At 46.0% G+C, this 21,016-nt stretch overlaps 1 protein-coding gene across 2 annotated transcripts in view; it reads right to left on the reverse strand.

The window, feature by feature from the left end:
• The window catches only part of MAP3K9 (mitogen-activated protein kinase kinase kinase 9), a gene marked incomplete at both ends in the record, with an annotated part of 74,086 nt that extends 53,487 nt beyond the window's left edge, over window positions 1-20,599 (reverse strand). For both annotated transcript variants that reach the window (XM_082617813.1, XM_082617812.1), the window contains 2 exons: window positions 12,692-13,105; window positions 20,197-20,599. In XM_082617813.1, the coding sequence (XP_082473939.1) occupies window positions 12,692-13,105; window positions 20,197-20,599 (817 nt within the window). The remainder of the gene's footprint in view (window positions 1-12,691; window positions 13,106-20,196) is intronic.
• Window positions 20,600-21,016: the final 417 nt, after the last annotated feature.

Genomic DNA, 21,016 nt, shown 5'->3' on the forward strand with positions numbered 1-21,016 from the left:
TGAGGGCATTACACTAAATGAAATAAATCAGAGAAAGACAAATACTGTATGATCTCACTTACATGTGGAATCTTAAAAAGCCAAAGTCATAGAAACAGAGAGTAGAAAGGTGGTTGCCAGGGGCTGAGACATGGGAGAAATGAGGAGAAGGGTACAAACTTCCAGTTACAAGATGAATAAGTTCTGGGGATGTAATGTACAGTATGGTGACTCTAGTTAACAGCACTGTATTATATACTTGAAAGTTGTTAGGAGAATAAATCTTCTTTTTTTTTTTTTTTTGCGGTACGCAGGCCTCTCACTGTTGTGGCCTCTCCCATTGCGGAGCGCAGGCTCAGCGGCCATGGCTCACAGGCCCAGCCGCTCCGCGGCATGTAGGATCCTCCCGGACCGGGGCACAAACCCGTGTCCCCTGCATCGGCAGGCAGACTCTCAACCACTGCACCACCAGGGAAACCCAAGGAGAACAAATCTTAAACGTTCTCACCATACAAAAACATGGTAGTTATAGAGAGGTGATGGACGTGTTAACTACCCCTCCTGTGGTGATCATTTTGCAGTATATATGTGTGACATCACAATGTGCACCTTAAACGTACACAACGTCATATGTCAATTATATCTCAGTAAAGCTGAGGAAAAAAAAGAAGCAAAATGTTTCTACTGGTTTTTTTTTTCCGGAAAATTCAACTACCTGGAAGAGCAGTGAATCCTGTTATCCTCCTACATAACACAGTGAAGAAAATGACCAAGTTCATGATGGCAAGCAGGAAAGACACAGACTTCACCCCTCAGCTTTGACCTCTGGGCCCTGTAAGTCAGTCCTGCCTGATTCCTCAGATGGTGTCTAGAGCCTCGTGCCACCACTGTCTACCATACTGTGGACTGGCTGAAAAGCCAGGCAGAGTAACTGGCTATTTTCAGGGTCTGGGGGTGGCTGAGAGAAAGAACACAGTCACGAGACTCAGGGATGGGTAGACACACGCAGCCTTCAGAGGTGGGCAATTCCAGAGGCAAACAGCAGGCTTCTGACTTTCCCAGCAACTCCAAGGAACCCCTTCCTCAGGGTCCCAAGATCCTGAAAAGTTTATGAAATGAATATATAAAAGCCAGGGTTGGACAAGAGCAAAGGCAGCTCACTCAATAAAGGAGTTTGAGTCCATCCAGAAAGGAACTACGGACAGAAAAAGCAAGATTCCATAGCAAAATTGGAATTTCTGCCAAACATCTGGACTGCCATATGCCAGTCCTGTATTAGGCAGGATTCGAGGGATGGGGGAGGTAGGGAGCAGGGAAAGGTGGAAGAAGGAAAAACAACACCTCTGCTGTCAAGAATCCTAGTGGGGGGGAGGGGTAAATTAGGAGGTTGGGATGAACATATATGCACTACTATATATAAAACAGATAACCAACAAGGACCTAACGTATAGCACAGGGAACCATACTCAATATTTTGTAATAACCTATAAGGGAAAAGAATCTGCAAAAGAATATATATATATATATGTATATTCTGTATACCTGTAACTAACCATGACATTGTAAATCAACTATACTTCAATAAAAATTTTTTAAAAAGGAAAAAAAATAAGTTCTTCAAGCTCAAGGCTTAAGATATATATACTTTACTATATGTAAATGTTATGCTTTAATAAAAAATTAAAACACTAAGAAACAAACACCAAAAAAAAGAATTCTATTGGGATTCTTGTTTTCACGAAAAAAAATTGTTAAAGGAGACCAAAAAACCCCTTAATTTCCTTTGCTTCTAAAAAATAAATTTAGGGTAGGAAGTAGACTGATTTTTCTTTATATTTCAATTGTACTATTTTGACCATGTGTATGCAATGCATTTTGTATTGTAAAAATCTATAGTGCAGGGGAATTCCCTGGCAGTCCAGTGGTCAGGACTCTGCACTTTCACTGCCGAGGAACTAAGATCCCACAAGCCGCGCAGAGTGGCCAAAAAAAAAAAAAAAAAAGGCTCACCGGAAAAAAAACATCTATAGTGCAATTGGAGAAAATACGACTAAAATATTGAAAATGCAAGTATAAGACAAATTATACTCAAAAGTACAAGATCACAAATTGTGGATCTAAATACTGAGGGAATAAATATAGCTGCTGGAATTACAATACTACTGATCGCTAGATATATGGACAACTTACTATGTGCCAGGCACTGCTAAGAGCTGCACCTAAATGATTTTATGTAATCCTTACTTCTACCCTGTAAAATGAGAGAGGTGGGATTATGATCATTCCCATTTCACTTTTACAGAAACTAAGCAAGTACATCCTTTTCTGAAGGTCCCAGCTAGCAACAGAGCCAGGACTCAAACCCAGTGTCACCCAGAGCTCACGTGGGTTCATCTCCAGCAGAAAACGGGGTTTACATCTCAAGTGTGGGCTCTAAAGGAGGAGAGTTTGGGCATTGTTTGGAGCTTTGGGGGACACTGGGAGGCAAGGGGGTTCATGCATGGGAAAAGGCACAGGGCTGGAATCTGTGATGATCAAAACCACAAACATTTCTTGAGAACCTTTTAAGGGCTGGGCACACCCAGATTTGGAAATAAAGCCGCAATACAGAGAAGGAAAAGAGACAATCACGCTCCATTCTCCTTCCAAAAAAAGACAATAATACTCAAAATAAAATCTCTGAATATTTCAGAGTCTTAAAAGAGACTGTGCCACAAGAATGCTACGTTGATTTGGGGAACCCAGGAGGGGGATATGAGAAAGGGCATTCTCTTTGACCCTGGCAGCAGACAAGGGAGCGACAGGAATATACTGCCTTCCTCCTGGGGCAAAAGCATTTTAATTATCAGCTGAGAAGCCAGCAGAGCCATAAAACTGGCCAGCTGTCCCATGCAATCAGGCCAAAGGCCATAACAAGACGAGGCAGCATTTCTCAGGAGGCCGAGCACTGCGAGTTAAGGCTGGGTCCAGAGAGAGCAAGAGGCACAGGCCTTTCCCACAAGAGGCCCATGCACAGTAGGAAGGAGCCGCAGGGGATCGATGCCTTTCTGTGGCTTCCGCTGAAACAAACCTGCCCATCCATAAAACTACCCCTGGCTGACCCAGGAGAAGGCAGCTCAGGGCTGCCTAAAATCCCCATACTACTTTATAAAGGGAAGCCCAACTATACCCTGTGTACACCTAAAATAACAAGGGATAGAAAGAGGGGGGAAAGGGGCGGCCCCTTCACTGAATGTGGTTCCTGGGTGATACCTGCTAGACATCATTTCATGCCATCTTAAAACAGCACTGCTCTCTTCTGTCTTCTCCACATTTTACAGATGAGAATCCTGGTGCTCCAAGAGGCGTGCCCCATGTCAGGGACTCAAGAAGTAGTTTAAATCCCAGTCTCTGACTGCCAAGCCGGTGTTCCTTCATCAGACCACAGTGGCTTAAGACCACAGCTTAAGGGGGAAATGCTTCCTTCTCAAATCAAAACCTCCAAGTTTCCCACAGAGAGCAAAAATCCCAGGGAAGTTAGAAGAGAAGGGGACATGTGATCTACAGCTTTAATGCCTCGTTTCTGTGTCTCATGGCCGCGTCTAGTGCACTGCTCAGGCACAGCCTCCTGCTATTCTGTGGGTGAGTGGGCACAGAGGCACACGATTAAAACCATCTGAAATAGCCTTATGTTGATTCAGAAAACTAAGTGGGAAAGCAGCAGCAGGGCTCTGAGACGCCCGGATGCCCCTCGCTTAGCTCCAAGGACAGAAGTGGCATTTGACTAACTGCGCCCTGCTTCCAGGATGAAGGCTGCCCTTGGTGTATTGTGAGTCCCCGTCATGATTCATGTGACCGGAGTATCTTGTCTCGCCAAGGCCATCTGTCACGCCCCGGAGAGCAAAGGGGGAAGGGAGCACCTGTGGGCTCCTGTCAGCTGTTACCCCGCTGAACCGCTTGGCAAAGACTCCCCATCAGAAGCTTTGGCCCCTGCAGTGAAGCCAGGAAGCGGGGAGCCTGGGTGTGCTGTAGCCTGACACACGGACTCAGATAGACCGTGTGGTCATCACGCACTCCCAAACACACACATTCACACTTCAGGTAACGTCATGTCAGTCCTGGGAGGGAAGGACTTCAGGGACCGTCTCGTCCAAACCTCTCATTTCATAGATGAGGAACCTGAGGCCCAGAGAGATCACCAGGCGTGCCTGGGAGCACCCAGCCGGTGCCCTGCCCCCATGCTCTTCTTACCCAGATGCCCAATTAAAAAGTTCTCCTTCCTTCATAACCTTCTCTGAGTCTTAGATGAATAAAAACTGTAACCCTCTTCCCCCCAAATGAGCCTACACACATTTTGTACAGATCCTTGCTTAATAAGAGGCGTACATGTGGTTCAACAGGAAGCCGATGGGGGTCCTGACAGGGACTCCAAGGTGAAGAGATGGGTGATTTGGGGAAGAAGTTACATTTTTCTCTTGCCTCAACCAGACCGCTGTCCCCACTCTGTGTTCCAGTCTCCCCATCCATAAGTGACCCTGAGCTACCTCACGGGAATGAGGGAAAGCACCAAGTCAGGAATGGAAAATTTTCCAAGAGCCGTGGACGAAAGGAGACACAGGCAGGCTCTTGTCTCCTTTGAGATCCCGAAGCACAAATCTTGACCCTGAGCGATGACAGTAGCAAAGGCCACCTGCGAAAAGGGGAGATTGCTACTCAGCTGGTACCAAATTTGTTTGGGGAGGATTGTGGGGAAGGGAAGACATAATAATTTACCTGACTTTCAATCGTGGCTCAAATCAGAGGAAACAGAGGTAACGGGGAAGAGGCTAAAGAATCATGTGGACATCAGAGCCCGTACACCTTGCAAAGCCCTTCCTGCCCTGAACCCAACCCCTCACTGTGGCTGTTCTTCCCAAGCTCAAGGCTCAATCCCGGTCCAGAAATGCCTACCAAGATCCTTCACACAACACAACCCTCTGCTCTGACTCCAACGCAGGCTTTCTAGGGGTCTAAATGCTGCCCAGGGCCCCAAGCTTCTCCCTGCCCCTGAGTAAGCTGCAGAGAAGTCCCCAGAGTCACCAGAGGAAGGAAAGGTAGGCAGCTTCCCCAAGCAAGCTGGGGAGAATGAGGGCAAATGTTCCATGAAGAGGGCAGTTACCCTCATGAATCCTTAGAAGGGGTCCCTCAGCCCCGCAAACTTTGGGAAAGGGCTGAGGCAAGAGAATCCAGGGGGATTGTCCAGGGCACCATCACCTCCTGGAGAGCCACGCTCACACTGGGCATTTGTGTGCTGGTTTTAGGTCCTTCTCCGTGACCCCACGGGGGACTCCTCGAGGGCAGGGACTATGTCTGGTTTTGCTTCCTGTTATAGTCCCAACACCAAGCGCTCAAAATGACACACAAATGAGAACCTCAGCACAGGAGACAGCCACGGCCAAGTGAAAGGGGGAAAGCAAGGCTCCCAGGCAAAGTTAAAGAAGTGAGAGGTGCAATGAAGCCTGCAGGTCAGACCTCCTGGCCTCGCCAGCTTCTCCTGCTGAGTCACCTGACTGGTTATTTGCCTCATTTCAGCTTTATTCACTTATGTACTTATTTTGACGTGCAGAACGTGTCTCTGTACTCATGGAAAATGCTACCCGTCAACTGAACACAATACTTTGGGATATGCCTGGTACCTGTTGGCCAATCTTAGGTATAGCATCCCATAACCAAAGGAGAAATCTAATTCATTGAGTGAGTGCTTGTACACTTTTGCCAGGAAAAACTCTCAAAAAATGTCTGACATCCTCCAACTCTCTGTGCGAGGGAACTTGTAGCAAAGAACCACAAAGAGCAGAAATGGGGAGAGAGACTTGGCAGTGCCTGAGCCAGGTACTGTTGGAAGTATCTCATTTGGGGATGCGTTCATGAGGCACAGAAAAAGTCATTTATGCACCTTTTGAAAAGAACTGGGAATTGGGTGCTCTGGCTGATACTTTGCTGCCTGCCAGATCTACCCTGGGAACGTCGTATAGTTTATCTCATTCTCCTATAGGAAAATAACAGCTACTCCTCCTTCTTGTCTAGGTAAGTCCTTTCTGCCATATGGCTCCTTGCCAGGATGCCTGTGCCTTAGCGGCTGCATCCCTCAGGCAGAAATAGGTTCCACCTCAGTGTACAGGAGAGAGGACGCTAGGGCGTGGATTCAGTGGGTCACAGAGCTCCACAAGCCTCACAGCAGGCAAACCCTCAGCCTGGAGAAATTCTGCACAGGAAACGCAGTCAGGGGCTGTGGCCAGTATGCGGTCAGGGGGCACTCCAGGGCTTAGAACGTGATAGCCAGCCCGATGCCAAGGGCGAGATGGACGCTCTGTCCTCCTCACACTTTAAGAAAGCAGGTCTTCCGCTTCCTTGGGAACTTTGAGAGAAGGCTGGAGAAAGGCACAGAGCACATGTGAGCACAGAACTGGGTGGCAGGGGGGTGCTCCCAGGCATCCAGTTGCCAGAGGATCAGCCAACTCAACAATTCAACAAAACTGGAATGGATGGGGTGAGGAGAACCGCAGGGGATTCACAGCTGGGGACAAAAGGAGAGCTGAGGCTGGAGGGGACAGACAGGCAGTGGACCCAGGTGACGGGGGGAGTGGCCTGCTCCTGCAGCACCTGGCAGCCTGCACCTGGCCACAGGGGAGACATTGGCCAGTGAGAGTTATTCGGGCCTGGCATCCAGGAAGGGTGTGGGGAAAGAAGAAGGCAGGGGTGTTAGAGGTTGGAAACGAATGCCCTGTAAAAGATGCCACACTTGGCACCTGAAACAGGTTGACAGTAGGAAGGATCAAGGGCCTGGAGATTATGAGGATGAAGAGCAACGTCCATGTGAGTGAGGCACAAGGGATGTCCTCCAACAAGACAAGGGGAATCTTCACCCTTCGAGATCCTGCAAGGAGACCAATTCAAGTGATACTTTCTTCACTCGTTCATTCATTCATTCATGTGCCTGGAAGCTAAAGACACAAAATCCATTTGGAGATGTAGCGGATGCTCCCGACAGCAGAGCCAACAAAGAGAGGAGGCCAGGGGATGCGACAGGGCAGCGGGCTGCAGGCCAGCACGGTGTTCCGATCTGTCCTTCAATGGCCTGTGCTGGGTAGAGCCTGCACTCACTTCACCATCATGCCCACCATGCCCTACAGTGTTACACCAGCTGCTTCCCAGACTATGGGCCCTGAATGGAAGGCATCTGAGTTTGCAACCACTGGACTAGCGGCTCTGGTCCCTTGTCCCCCTAGTAATTCTTCTACATACTATCAGGTCATCTAGATTTAGCACCAAATGACTACTTAGCATTGACTCCAGTGACAGGCCAGTGGGAAGGAGAAGTGGCCAGGTTTGAGTTGAGCACAGGAAAGTGAGTAGCGTTTGGATAGGCAGAGGGACGAGGCAAGGGTACTCCTGAAAGCAAGGTTATTCCCATAGCAACATAAGTGTGATGAGGGCCCAGTGGTTGGGAAGTAGTACACAGTATATTCCAGGGGAAGGAGGAAACCGGCTTGGCTTAAGGGGGAAATGCCTTCAGAGGAAGATGAGGGCGATAAGGCTGCAAAGACCCATGAGAAGTTTACGTTGACATTTGAAAAGAGGAAGGCAGGGATGGCTAGTCCCAAACCAAATACAGTTCACGGCTCACCTCTGCTCTTTCGGCTATGAAATTAAGAATAAGTTCATCAGGGCTTCCCTGGTGGCGCGGTGGTTGAGAATCTGCCTGCCAATGCAGGGGACACAGGTTCGGGCCCTGGTCTGGGAGGATCCCACATGCCACAGAGCAACTAAGCCCGGGAGCCACAACTACTGAGCCTGCGCGTCTGGAGCTTGTGCTCCACAACAAGAGAGGCCGTGACAGTGAGAGGCCCGCGCACCGCGATAAAGAGTGGCCCCCGCTCGCCGCAACTAGAGAAAGCCCTCGCACAGAAACGAAGCCCCAACACAGCCAAAAATAAATAAATAAATAAATAAATAAATAATTTTAAAAAGAGAGAGAGAATGAGTTCATCACACGTCAATGAAATGTGGACGCTCCCTGTGCGCAGAGGAATATTATTCCTAATTCTATAAAACTAAGGCACTACAGGGTCGCGCAAAATAAACGGGGGGGCAGTGAAACACCCTAGCTGCCCCACTGCACAGTGACGGCAGCAGTGCAGCCATGAGGAGTCAGACCTGGGCCCAACAGCTGGTCTTAGGACTGGCAGTGAGAGCCTAGAGGACTGGCTGCCCACTCTGAGCCTCCACTTCCTCATTTGTAAAACAAAGACAGTCACCGTCTTTACTCTGCAGGGCTGCTGTGAGAATTAAACGAGAAGCCACACAAAATGCTTAAGACAGCGCCTCACCTAAAGAGAGCACTCAATAAGCATTAGCTGCTTCCTGCTGTTATTATTATATAGGGGTTTGGTGGTGGTTATTATTATTGCTATTATTATTATTTAGGGCTTTGGTTATGATGATGATGATGATGATACAGGGGTTTGGTTTAGTTAATATACTGTATCTAAATAGTGGAATAATGTAAAACCTTTAAATATCTTGTGGTAGAAGACCATTTATTTAATAAGAAAGTGGTCACAATACACCAAGCAGTCGGGGGCAGTGGGGAGGGGAGAAAGCATACTACAAGCAATGGACTGAAAAGGGTCTCCTGTGTAAGATTTAGGGGTGAAAACAAATATGCATAAATGCCAAAAAAAAGGAAAAACATACATTGTGCTTAGCTCTATGTTCTTCTGTGCTTTCTAAGGGGAGGAAAGAAGTTATTTAATAATAAAATAGAAGTAATAACACTACCTTCACTTGGAGTAAGGCTTTTCATTTTCCAAAGCTTTTTCACATATCTCATTTTTATACTAATTTTATTTTTAATGGCCCCTATTAAACTGCTATTCTGCCAAATGCCCTTAAACCAAAATCCTGAAATCCACTTATCTACCCCCAAAAGGACAATCTTTCCACTAAAAGACCATCTTTCACTAACACCTTTGCTAACAATCAAGTGGCTGGTTTTCCCCAATGTGAGGAGCAAAGACACATAAATCCACTTTTATAGCCAGGGCTTTAGTGAGTAGTTTCATGAAGAGATGTTTAAGTTAATGATGCACTGTAAGAAAGTAGTAGAAACCATCAGTTAAATCAGGGGTCTGAGCCACACATCCCAGGGCCTGGCTAACCCTGCTCGTTTGGCTCTAAGATGCTAAATATCTAGGATAACACATCCTCCCAATGCATGTCCCCAGATTCCGTGGTAAGACTGTCAGCTGCTTCCCCACCAGCCATGTTCTCTCTCTTCCTTGGTAACAGACCCTGATTATTAGCTAGGCTCCACACCACCCAGAATAAAATCCTCCATCTCCCAGTGGCCCCTGCGCTAGCCATGACTGTGGGACTCCATTCTGGCCATTGAATACATGCAGATGTGTTGTGCTGGACTTCTGGGAAGTTAATGGGAGTCGACTCAGCCACAGGAACAGCTTTTTTCTGTGCTTCTGCTTTTCCTGCTCCTTCAGGCTTGTGACTTGGACCAAATAACTGGCATTTCACCAGCCACCTTGGACCATATGACAGCCCCAAGATGCAAGCCATGTACTGGGGTGATGGAGAGAAAAACAGGAGCCTAGGTCCCTAATGACATGTGGAGATGCTCTAAAACCCCATCCCGGCCTTCTTTTCAAAGACAAATGAATGGATACCTTGTTTTAGCCACTGTTATTTTGCTTTTTTTTTTTTAGGTTATGTGCGTCAAACCTGAACTTACTACAGATGATATATGAATGCAGGATATTATATGCTATACACATCTGGCAAACAGCACATGACTTTTTAAAGTGGGTCATCAGGATAATGAAGCATTTTAATAAATCACTTTTTTACTGAACCTTTTATAACAGCTAGATGTTTGTCACCAACTACTTTCTTTTCCCACAAAGACAGCCCCCCTATATACTTTACTCTTTTCTCTAGTGGTTCAAAGTCAACTAACACATATAATTCATAAAATTCTGCCCTCACATGACTGTGATCAAAATCCAACTCTCTGGAGCCCCTGATAAAAACCAAGAGAACCTGGCCAGTATCCCCAGGTCTGCAAAACACAAAGAAGTTATGACACTCAAACTGGAGGCAAACAAGCGGCATAACATTTCTAAAATGATTTTCAAGTCATGCACACACAGCAATGGAGTAAGAGCAATGGTGTCGTCAGGGCTCATATTGGATAAATTCAACCCCAGGCAAACACCCATCCACAGACAAATGTCAAGGAGCCACCCCAACACACATGTGAGATTTATAGCAGGCATTAACATCAGCACCACCCATGCAGCCCAGGGCGCTATGGACATTTCAGGGCCTCAGCTGTCTTGATGAGGTCCTTTAAAATACTGCCCTATGTGGGCTTCCCTGGTGGCGCAGTGGTTGAGAGTCTGCCTGCCGATGCAGGGGACACGGGTTCATGCCCCGGTCCGGGAAGATCCCATATGCTGCGAAGCGGCTGGGCCCGTGAGCCATGGCCACTGAGCCTGCGTGTCCGGAGCCTGTGCTCCGCAACAGGAGAGGCCACAACAGTGAAAGGCCCGCATACCACACACACACAAAAAAATTAAAATAAAATAAAATAAAATACTGCCCTATGTGTAAGTCCAACTCCTGCCACCATACACTGTACCTAAAGGTCCCCCTCAGCAATCCTAAAACCCACGTACAAAGAAGGACCAGGGCTTTGTCTCCAGGGTGACAGAATGACATTCAGGTCCCTTGTTGTCTGCCGCAAACAGCATAACCTTGGCAAGGTAGCTTTTCCTTCACAAGAGCCTAGACTTCTAAACACAAGTCACAAAAGGTAAAACCTTGTACTTACATCTTGAAATTACACCCAGATTTAAAACTTCGTAGAGGAAATTATTAACGTTTACCATCATCCTAGCCCAAGTTTTTAAATGGGCTCAATTACATAAGGTTAGTGCACTTGGCCTTATCTCCCAGATAAGGATGGAAGAAAACATTTTAAAATTCAGCTTCTAGATCACATTTTCTAGCAACACATCTGCTTATGCTTACCCCATCATCCAAAGCAATCTCTAGGTAGAAATTATTTTGAAAAGGGGGTCACCAAAAGTTTTAACTTATTTAATACATTTATAGAACAGAATTTTGCAGGAGGGATGAGAATAATCATACAGTAAAGAGATAGAATATGGCAGAAGGAAAAGAGAAACCAGATTTTATTTTATGCAACTTAAATCCTTCACGTGCATTATGTCTAAAATACATATCTAATGCTCCATACTCTCACAAGGATGAATTTTGCTTTTATATAGGGGGAAGATGGTGCAGGCAGAAGAGGTAAGGGTAATAAATGCTATTTTAAAGTAAACCAGAAAGTATACTTGTGTATATATAGGCCATATATGCTTTTTATTTTTATTTTATTTTACTTTATTTTCTGGCCACACCACAAGGCATGTGGTACCTTAGTTCCCTGACCAGGGCTCGAACCCGTGCCCCCTGCAGGGGAAGGAAATATGGAGTCCTAACAACTAGACCACCAGGGAAGTCCCCACATATGCTTTTTAAATGTCTGGAAAAATATGTCAAATGTAATGCTTATACTACTGGGAGGAAAACATTACGGGTGATCTTTCTCTTCTTTTTGTTTATCTACACTTTGTAATTTTTGTACAACAAAAACACTTACTACCTATGTAATTAAAACGTATTTTTTAAAGTTAACAGATTCACAATAGCATCAACAGAAAAATAAGCCACATCTGGAACAGCTCGCGACAGAACAAAGCCTGAAGGATTTCTGGGCTTAAAGCTGAAGGATGCAGACAGTGACGTTCCTGGGGCCCCAAAGTCCTAACGCCCTCCTCTCTGGACAGGATGCTCCACGTGATTTTAAGCATATGCCATTTAGCAAACTGTATCCTCTCTACCATGCAGTTTAGGCAAGGGAAAGTCTAAATTACCACAGAAGAGAAGCACACTCCCAGCGCCTCCTGATTCAGCCAAGGAAAGAGACTGAAGTTTCTACCAACTCACCATTTAATTACGTGTAACACTTGCTTTATAATCCAGTTTATGGGTCCTAGATGTTTAATAAAGTTACTTCTCAGTTCCCTGCTATTAAGCACTGGGTGGTTATGACAGTTAATTAATACCACCCCAAGGCTACCAGGAGGGCTGTAGTGCTACCAGCCAGGTCGCGCTCTCCAAGCTGAAATGGCCACCTGAATGGGCCACACAGCTTGAACAACATGCCTCTTCTTCCTTATACCCCTTCTCTGGTGGGGACCTCAGGTTGGGGAGTTAGGTAGAAATGCAAACAGGTGGTATTGGTTTGCTTTACCTGTTGTTCCACTGAAGAGGAAAACCCCTTTTGAGATCACAGGCACCCCTTCCTCAAGTGGAAAAATAAATCTCTATGTTTTGTTTGCACAGTACATCAGAATTACATACTGCCAACCACGCCTGCTAATAAGAGCTCAGAATTATCCCAAACCCCTCCGGTGCCTCATTCTTCTCCTCCTAAACCAATTTTTCCTGGCATTCATCCCACCCCCTACATTTCAAGTCAAGGATGGACTGGCTTTAAGCAAAGCGTTTCACTGCCCACTAAGATCCCTGACGAATCCACTCCAACTGAAGCCATGGACTGAGTCTGAAAGTGCTTGGAAGCCCTCCAGCCTCATCTCTCCATACTCACTGTTGCTGGATTTAAGGTCGCGGTGGATGATGGGGACAATTGCCTCATCGTGTAAGTAGTTCATCCCTCTGGCAATCTGCACGGCCCAGTTCACCAGGATGTCTGGGGGAATCCTTTTCCCAGATAACACTCTATTCAAAGGCCCTCCACGAGCAAACTCCATGACCAAGCAGAGGTTGGGTTCCTTCAGACACACCCCCCTAAGGGCAATGATGTTGGGATGCTTCAGCATGGCGAAGAGCTTGGCCTCCTGGCGAACATTCTCTATGGTCTGGCTGATGTCCTCGTCCGGGTCGTGGCGAGCTGCTTTCACGGCGACCTCATCCCCTATCCAGAAAGCACGGTAGACCTTCCCAAAGCCCCCGATGCCAATAATCTCTTCCAGGGTTAGCTCCGCAAAATCAATCTCTAACACTGAAAAAGAAAAGACAAAAAGAAGCGAGTCAAAAAAATGTGAAAAACACCATTTCATCACCCATTTACCTGGGTGGGTAAACACAGCAAGTTGTCTGTGCACTTAGATTTTCTGTCTTCTCACTATAAACTCCCTAAAGACAGGAAACGTGATTAACTTTTTTTCTGTTACGTTACCCTTAGTGACTAGCACAGAGTAGGCTTCAATAAATATTCATGAAATAACGTCCACTTGGGAATTCACGCAGAATCTTGTACCGAGATCAACCATTCTGACTAAAAGGAAAATTGGGGGAGATCATTTTTATGGGACTTATTTACATGTTACTGTGCACATACTAGGTAGTGAGAAGCATAAAATCCAGTGCCACGGCAGACACACAACAACCAAACCACTTTAGTAGCAGTATGATCCAAAGACGAGGAAAATCACTAATTCCCACCGCAGGGCAGGGATTAAGGGCGAGTGGGGAAGGGATTCTGAAGGAAGGAAACATTTGAAAGGGGCCCTAAAGAATGAGTGGGAAGGATCTCATCAGGCAATGAAGATCAGGGTGGAGAAGGACAATCCGGGTAGAGGGAAGGTCATGAGCAAGAACCGTGGGGCATTCACAATGCCAAGACATGGAAACAACCTAAATGTCCATCAACAGATGAATGGATAAAGAAGATATGATACATATACACACTACTATATATAAAATAGATAACTAATTAGGACCTACTGTACAGCACAGGGAACTCTTCTCAATACTCTGTAATGACCTACATGGGAAAAGAATCTAAAAAAGAGTGGATATATGTATACGTGTAACTGATTCACTCTGCTGTACAGCAGAAACAAACACAACATTGTAAATCAACTATACTCCAAAAAAAATTTTTTTAAAAAGCATTTAGTTGAAAAAAAAAAGATGTGATATATATATACAATGGAATACTACTCAGCCATAAAAAATGAAATAATGCCATTTACAGCAACAAGGATGGACCTAGAGATTATCACCGTATGTGAAGTAAGTCAGACAGAGAAAGACAAATACCATATGATGTCACTTATATGTGGAATCTAAAATACGACACAAATGAACTTATCTATGAAACAAAGACACTCACAGACACAGAGAACAGACTTGTGGTTGCCAAGCAGAGGGTGGGGGAGGGAAGGATTGGGAGTTTGGGATTAGCAGATGCAAACTAGTATATATAGGATGGATAAACAACAAGGTCCTACTACATAGCACAGGGAACTATATTCAATATCCTGTGATAAACCATAATGGAAAAGAATATGAAAAAGAATATATATGTATAACTTAGTCAGTGTGTTGTACAGCAGACATTAAACACAACATTGTAAATCAACTATACTTCAATAAAAAGAAAAAAGAACATAGGCCACGAGAGTATATGGCCTATCAGGAACTTCAGGGAGTCCAGGGCAGCTGGATTATAAGCATTAGGGTAGATGAGGCTCAAAGCCTTGCTGGGGTCAGCCAGGTCATGAAATGTCGTTAAAGCTACTCTGAGGGGCTTAAACTTCACACTGTAAATGGTAGGAGTCATGCATCTTTAAGAAGGAGAGTGTTGTCACTCTTGTGACTTAGAAAGGAAACCAACTCTGGCAGCCATGTGGAATATAACAGCAAATGGAGGCCACTGCAGTAACCCAGGAGCACAAGCACAAGGGTCTGAACCTCAGCAGCCATGATGACAGGAGGAAAAAGTAAGGAGGAAATTGGGAGATCTTCAAAACTTGGTTCTACCACGACCTGGTGACTAAGATGCTCGAGTAAGGAGTCTCCTAGGCAACATCTTACCCCAGCAGTCACCTGGGCCACAGGTCCACCCCTGAGATTTCCAGTATCACAACCAACCACTCATTCCCCATCCCAAATCCAGAGTTAGAATCTACGGTACTTGATTCTATCTTTAGCTCTGCTTAGAAAGGCTTCCATGGATAGGTAATAATAACCACCAGTGATTATAAATCTTGGGCTAGATATGGTGCTGCTATACGAGCAAAGTGCTATTTCATGTTTCTCTCATCAAAACCCTATTCTCTGTCTTCTAAGTCTCTTTCTTTGTCTTTACCTAGCTGACTCATAGGCATCCCTCAGGTCTCAGCTTAACCATCAATCTAATAGAGGAACTTTTCCTAACCCCCCGACTAAATGAGGTCAGGCCCGAGTCAAGCACTTCCATAGCAGTCTCTATTTGGCAAGACGCAACAAGGTTATAATTACTTGTTCAACGTCTATCGTCCTGCTAGACTGCGAGATGCACAAGGGTGGGTCCTGTCTGCCTTGCTCACCACTGTCCTTATCGTGCCAAATATTCAGCTGGTGACCAATAGACAGGGAAGTAAAATGAGGGAAAAAAATCTATCTCAGTATGAAATAAACCAAACTCAGATCTGGGGGGAAGAAACTGAATTGGACCTCCTGAAACAAATACAGAGAATAGTCACACTTTGCTAAAAAACTAAGAACACAAAGATATATTTCTGAACTCTTGGCAAGACCAAAAGAGGAACTGCCCACCACTGACTGTTCTCTTCCATTCTTAGCCAGCTCCATGATGACGTCATTCTCCATTCAGATGCTGGTGGTGCTCAAAACTCTGTTTTTGCTTAGTTATAGCACTTCTATCCTATCTAGGGCTAATATTCATTTGTATTTTGTAATGCACCCAGCAGTCTGCACAAAGGAAACTCTTAGGAAAAGTTAGTTGGACTGCCTTTAGGTATACAAGTTATCACCTCATCTAGCACTCTTTCTGAAGAATAAATGGTGTGGCAGGTCCTGCAGACTAGCAATCAACATCCTTTCTACAATCCTCCAGCATACCTTTCAGTACTACACAGGTCAGAAAGCTAAAACACTACATTTCCAGACTCCTTGACAGAATGCTGGTTAGCCAATGAGATGCACAAGATTCAGAAGGCAGAAGTGAGATGGAGACCATCTCCTTGCTGCTTCTTCTGGCAAGCATGGCTGTGGAGAAGTGGGGTTTTTCCTGCAATAGCAAGTCAATGTCCAATTAGTTCTGTGGATGTGGAAAGGAACGCTACAAGGGCAAGCAGTCACCTAATCGGACAGCAACTACGACAGGGTGTTTGAGAAGTCAACAGCTTCAGTGGCAACTCCTGATTCTGTACCTTCTCAGTTAGAGAAGCAGCAGCTTGCCTGGTGGGCCAGGTCTGCAATGTTCTGGGAGTTGGTCCTCTAGGTCCAGCTGAGAGCCCCTTCTCCCCAGCCTTCCAAAAAATCTATAAGCAACTAACTTCTTGTGCTAAATCATTTTCTGCTTTAAATAGCTTGAGTGTTTCTGGGTCCTAAAATGAATCCTGACTGATTACTAATTCTTGCCTTATCTCATCTATATGAATGAGAAAAATATGCCAATGTCAAAGAGAGATTAGAAACCCTCTTGGAGAAAACTGTAAGTTATCCTAGGAGTCCCCATGGTCATAGATGGAAGAAACACTCGTTTTTTCTGCCAGATTTTTCACTGATGAAAAGATATGTGCCTTTTTAATAAATGTGCATTTACATACCTTATTTCCTCAACTGAATATCTGAATTCTCCTTAAGGGAATTAACTGTTGTATTTTCTCTTGTACCCACCCTCTTCTTTCCTCTGGCCTGAAGCATAGCTGTGAACACACAGGAGGTGTTAGATATTTATTTAAACATATGAGGATTTAAAAGATGTGATTCTGAACCAGGGTGCTGAAAGGACAGCTCCTCCAATGGTATTTCACAGAAGATAGAAAACCTCTGTGCGGAAGGCGAAGCAATGATCTCTCTCTGGGTAGAACATAAACTCTCAGGTTCTTGCTGTTTCGTAGAGGAAATATTATGACCAGCCTTCAGGAAAAGTATAGAACAGAGCTTACAAGCAGACAGAAGACAAAACAGTGGGGGATGTGGGGAGGGTCCTTTCTTTTCCCTTCCCTGCTAAGAAGTCCCTTTGGATAGAAACTAGACCTTCACTGGAGCTGCGAGGATGTGGGACTCTCCTCCCTTTCCCTGCCCCAGTCAAGACCTGGTTGTAAGTAAGAATCAGGTCAAGTCTCATACAGCACATTTTTCAGTTTCTGTGGAAGAATATTTCCAGGAATATCAGGAACAAAACCTTATCTCTTTCAGTCTCGGAGTCAAGATGTTATTCCCTCTCAATTATATCCTTGGAAACTAAATATACTGGCACATTCTGGTGAGTTTGGGGCAAGTGAATGGTACATACCTCACTCATTTAAAAATCTTAAGTACATCTGAAAATACATCCTTATATTGCTAGTGAAGGCAAGAAAAAGAAATGTAAATTAGTAATATCCTTAATTTATACCCTGCTTGAAAACAGACACAACTCTCCTGTAAGAGAAGCTTTTTTTTCATACCTAGGGTTATATATCTCTGAAGATGATACATTTGGAACTTTACATTTTCCATCTTTCACTAAAATAAAGATGAGCAAGCTCCTGGGTTATTTATATTTGTCAGCCCCGTGGAGAGCTAAACTCTAATACCTACATTGGAGAGGATAAAAGCACTCTATAAACGTTAGATGATTTATAATATCACTCTTATATGCTTTCTTTGTCACAAGATTTAGTAATTTCCCCCTCTTCTGTTTCGATTAAAGTTTGAAACAGAAGTTTCACTTTGAAAAGCAGTATTTGAAAGTAAAGCTGAACATTATTACTTTACTTTGTGTCTTCTATTCACAATCTAATATCAAAATTCACGTCCCAGAGAGGAAGTTGAAAAAAGTAACTGGGGAAAAGTTGTCAGAGGCTCAATTTCATTCTAAGTCTTTGGAGACCAGGTCAACAATCACCTTTATTTTCTGAGTGACACTAACTGAACCAGTGGACACAGCATACAGACCAGAGGCCCTTTATCAGATCACCAACTTCCTTGAGCAAAGCACTGCACTGAAATTATATATTTACATCACCAATTTCCCTCACGTGTGACTTCTAAGTACCTCCTCATCTTCTCATTTCTTTATCCCCTGGTATTTAACACAGTATCTCTCTTTCACTAGGCACTCTAATGGGTTTTTGACTAGAATTAAATTTTCTGAATTATCAAAAATTAATTCCAGTCAAGATCAGAATTTAGTGTAGCTAAATAAAATAACGTACTAAGACCTTCAAATGCTGTTGTTCAAGTCAATTCTTTCAATAAGTACAAGGTGCTTCCTAATTTCTCATCATCTGAGTTTTAGATATCAGAATCTACTCTCTCCAAGGTAACTTTTGTTACAGTCTGGGTGAAGTCCTGGGCACCCAATGGAGAAGAAGCTTCTAAAGTGGCGCAGTGTAGACCTGCCTGGCTTTCTGTGCATGGGTTCTTCCCACCTAAGTCACATTCGCTCCTGACTGCTCTCACAGCAGCGAGCACAAGATATTAAAGAAACTCAGCTCCTGTTCATGAACCTCACAGAGCTCTTCTACTCTGGTATTAGCTGTCTCTGAAAAAAAAAAAAAAATCACCAAACCTCACCCACAAAGACCATCAAAATCTGACACGTTTAAAACTACACTGTTTTCTAACGTGCCAGGCCAACATCTCTTCCGGTATGTGACCAAGTTCATCTTCAACACTATTTGAGACATTATCTGCTAGGACCCTTAGCCTTGATCTTTCCAGCACTAACGCCCAAAAGGTGTAACACCTGGAAACAATTTAAAGTAATTTGTCACCTGCAGGTATTATAAAGATTAACTGTAGAAGGAGGAGAGAGAAACAAAGGAAATTAAACATTTGAACATCAATTTGACAGTCAAAACACCAATAAAAAAAAAGGACAGTAGAAAAACAAGAGGTTATGATTTTGATATTAATAAATGGTATTTAATAAACATCTTAAGATATAATTGTTCAGGTGAAAATAAGTTACAGGACCAGAAAAATAACTGTTACAAATAAAATTCTAAAATTAAATGTTTAAAGTTGGCCCTTGGTAATGATTTTTTTAAATCAGCTAAGAGACAAAGTATACAAAATATGGAATAAATAATGATATAAGGGAATTAACAACACTTTTTTAACAGGAAAGAAATTACGGAAACCCTCAAATACAAAATAGTGTAAACTGCACCGGGAGATATTTACATCTTTCTTCTAAAACCACCTAGCATCACTGATTAAAGGATTCTAATGGCAATTTAACTCCCTTGAAAAAACAAAGAAAATTTCATTTCAGGGTGTGGAAAAGGGGAGCTCCTGGGAAACTGGTGAAAACCAGGACCCTAGAAGAAAGGCCCTGGGAGGACCCCTGGGCATGGTCCCCCTGAGATTTGGCAAATACCAAATATAGGCAAGGATCTAGGGTGAGAAGAAATGAGAAAATACATTGTCTGGGTGTCAAGGCCCTGGGGTTTAGCCACTATACCTTGCGTTCCTGATCTCTCATGGGGGAATGACATACTTTTCCCTTGCTAATCATTTCTTCACTCATCACCTGCACACACACACACACACACACACACACAATTTGGTGAGACTCCTCAAGGGATTAGGATCCAAGAAATCAACACGGTATTTCAAAGATACTTCAGCCTTGAGTTCACATAGGCTTCCGGGACTTGTGAGCCAGCCCAGCCCTGCGGGAGACACCCCCGTCTCCTTTAAAGCAAATGCCTTTCAGGGGCGGGGACGGGCGGTAGAAGAGGTCGGGAAGGTCCCTGATTTGGGGACTAATGTTATGACAGAAACCACCAGCTTGCCTAAAATCCTTCCAGACTGGGGGGGCGGGGAGGTTGGAGACAGGAAGATTCTCCTGCTGGGGCTTCAAGATGTGGAATCAGGAGCTGCTGCTGAGGCGGTCGCGTGAAGGTGAAGAAGCCCAAGCGCCCGAGGCTCCAGGCGAGGCCTGCGGCATGTCTATCTTACTGATTGCACCCGCCAAAGCCCCTGCAGCCCGAGCGCGCGCACACACACCCACCCCCAGGTCAATCATTGCCCACCCAAGCTTAACCCTCGAGGAGGGCTCCCCTCCCCCTGCGACCACCCCAAGGCCTCCATCATACCCCGCCTCGCTCCCCGCCAGGCTCCCGGGCCCCGCCTTCGCCTTACACTGAATGGGCGGGTAGCAACTGGGGTCTTCGCCTCCGGGCTGGCAGCGGCTGGAGAAGGCGCTGCGCGGGGTCACGTAGTTGCTGGGGAAGATGCCCACCCGCTGGTTCAGCTGCCCGGTCCACCAGCCCTCGTCGCCGGACACCTGCGAGTCCTTGGACAGCACCTCCACCACGTCGCCCAGCCGCAGGGTCAGCTCGTCCTCGCCCGCCGCCTCGTACTCGAACACGGCCGTCCAGTAGGGCAGCGGCGCGTCGGAGCCCAGCTCCCTGGGGACCGCCGCCGCCGCCTCCTCCTCCTCTTCCTCCTCCTCCTCGGCCCCGGCCCCCGCTCCATCCTCCCCCGGCGGGGCTGCAGCGGCGGCGCTCGCCAGGCAGCCGAGAAGCGCTCTGGAGGGCTCCATGGAGCGGCCGATCCATAGGGTGCGGGGCTGCTGCCGCCCGCAGGAGCCGCCGCCGCCTATTGTTCATGCGGCTCCGCAGAGCTGGGGGGACCCCCCTCCCCCGACGGCGGCCGCAGGTAGGGGCCGGGCTGGCGGGGCGGGGAGAGTCGGCTCGCTAGGGCTGGGGCTGGGGCTGGCTCAGCGCGGCTACAAGTGCGCGGAGCGCGTAGTGCTCACCGCAGCATGGGGGCGCGGCGGGCCGGAGCCCCCGCCTTCGCGCTCGCCCCCTGGGGCGGCCTGGCCACCTCCGCCGCGGGTACCTGCTCGCGCAGCTGGTGCCCGGTGCCGCCAGCCGGCCGCCGCTCACCGCTCGGCGCCGCGCCCCGCCCCCTGCGCCGTCCGCACGCCTAGGACCACCTGACGCGGACCTGGCTCCGC

Source organism: Mesoplodon mirus, assembly GCF_964341445.2.
Source record: "Mesoplodon mirus genome assembly, chromosome: 4".
NCBI lineage: Eukaryota > Metazoa > Chordata > Mammalia > Artiodactyla > Ziphiidae > Mesoplodon > Mesoplodon mirus.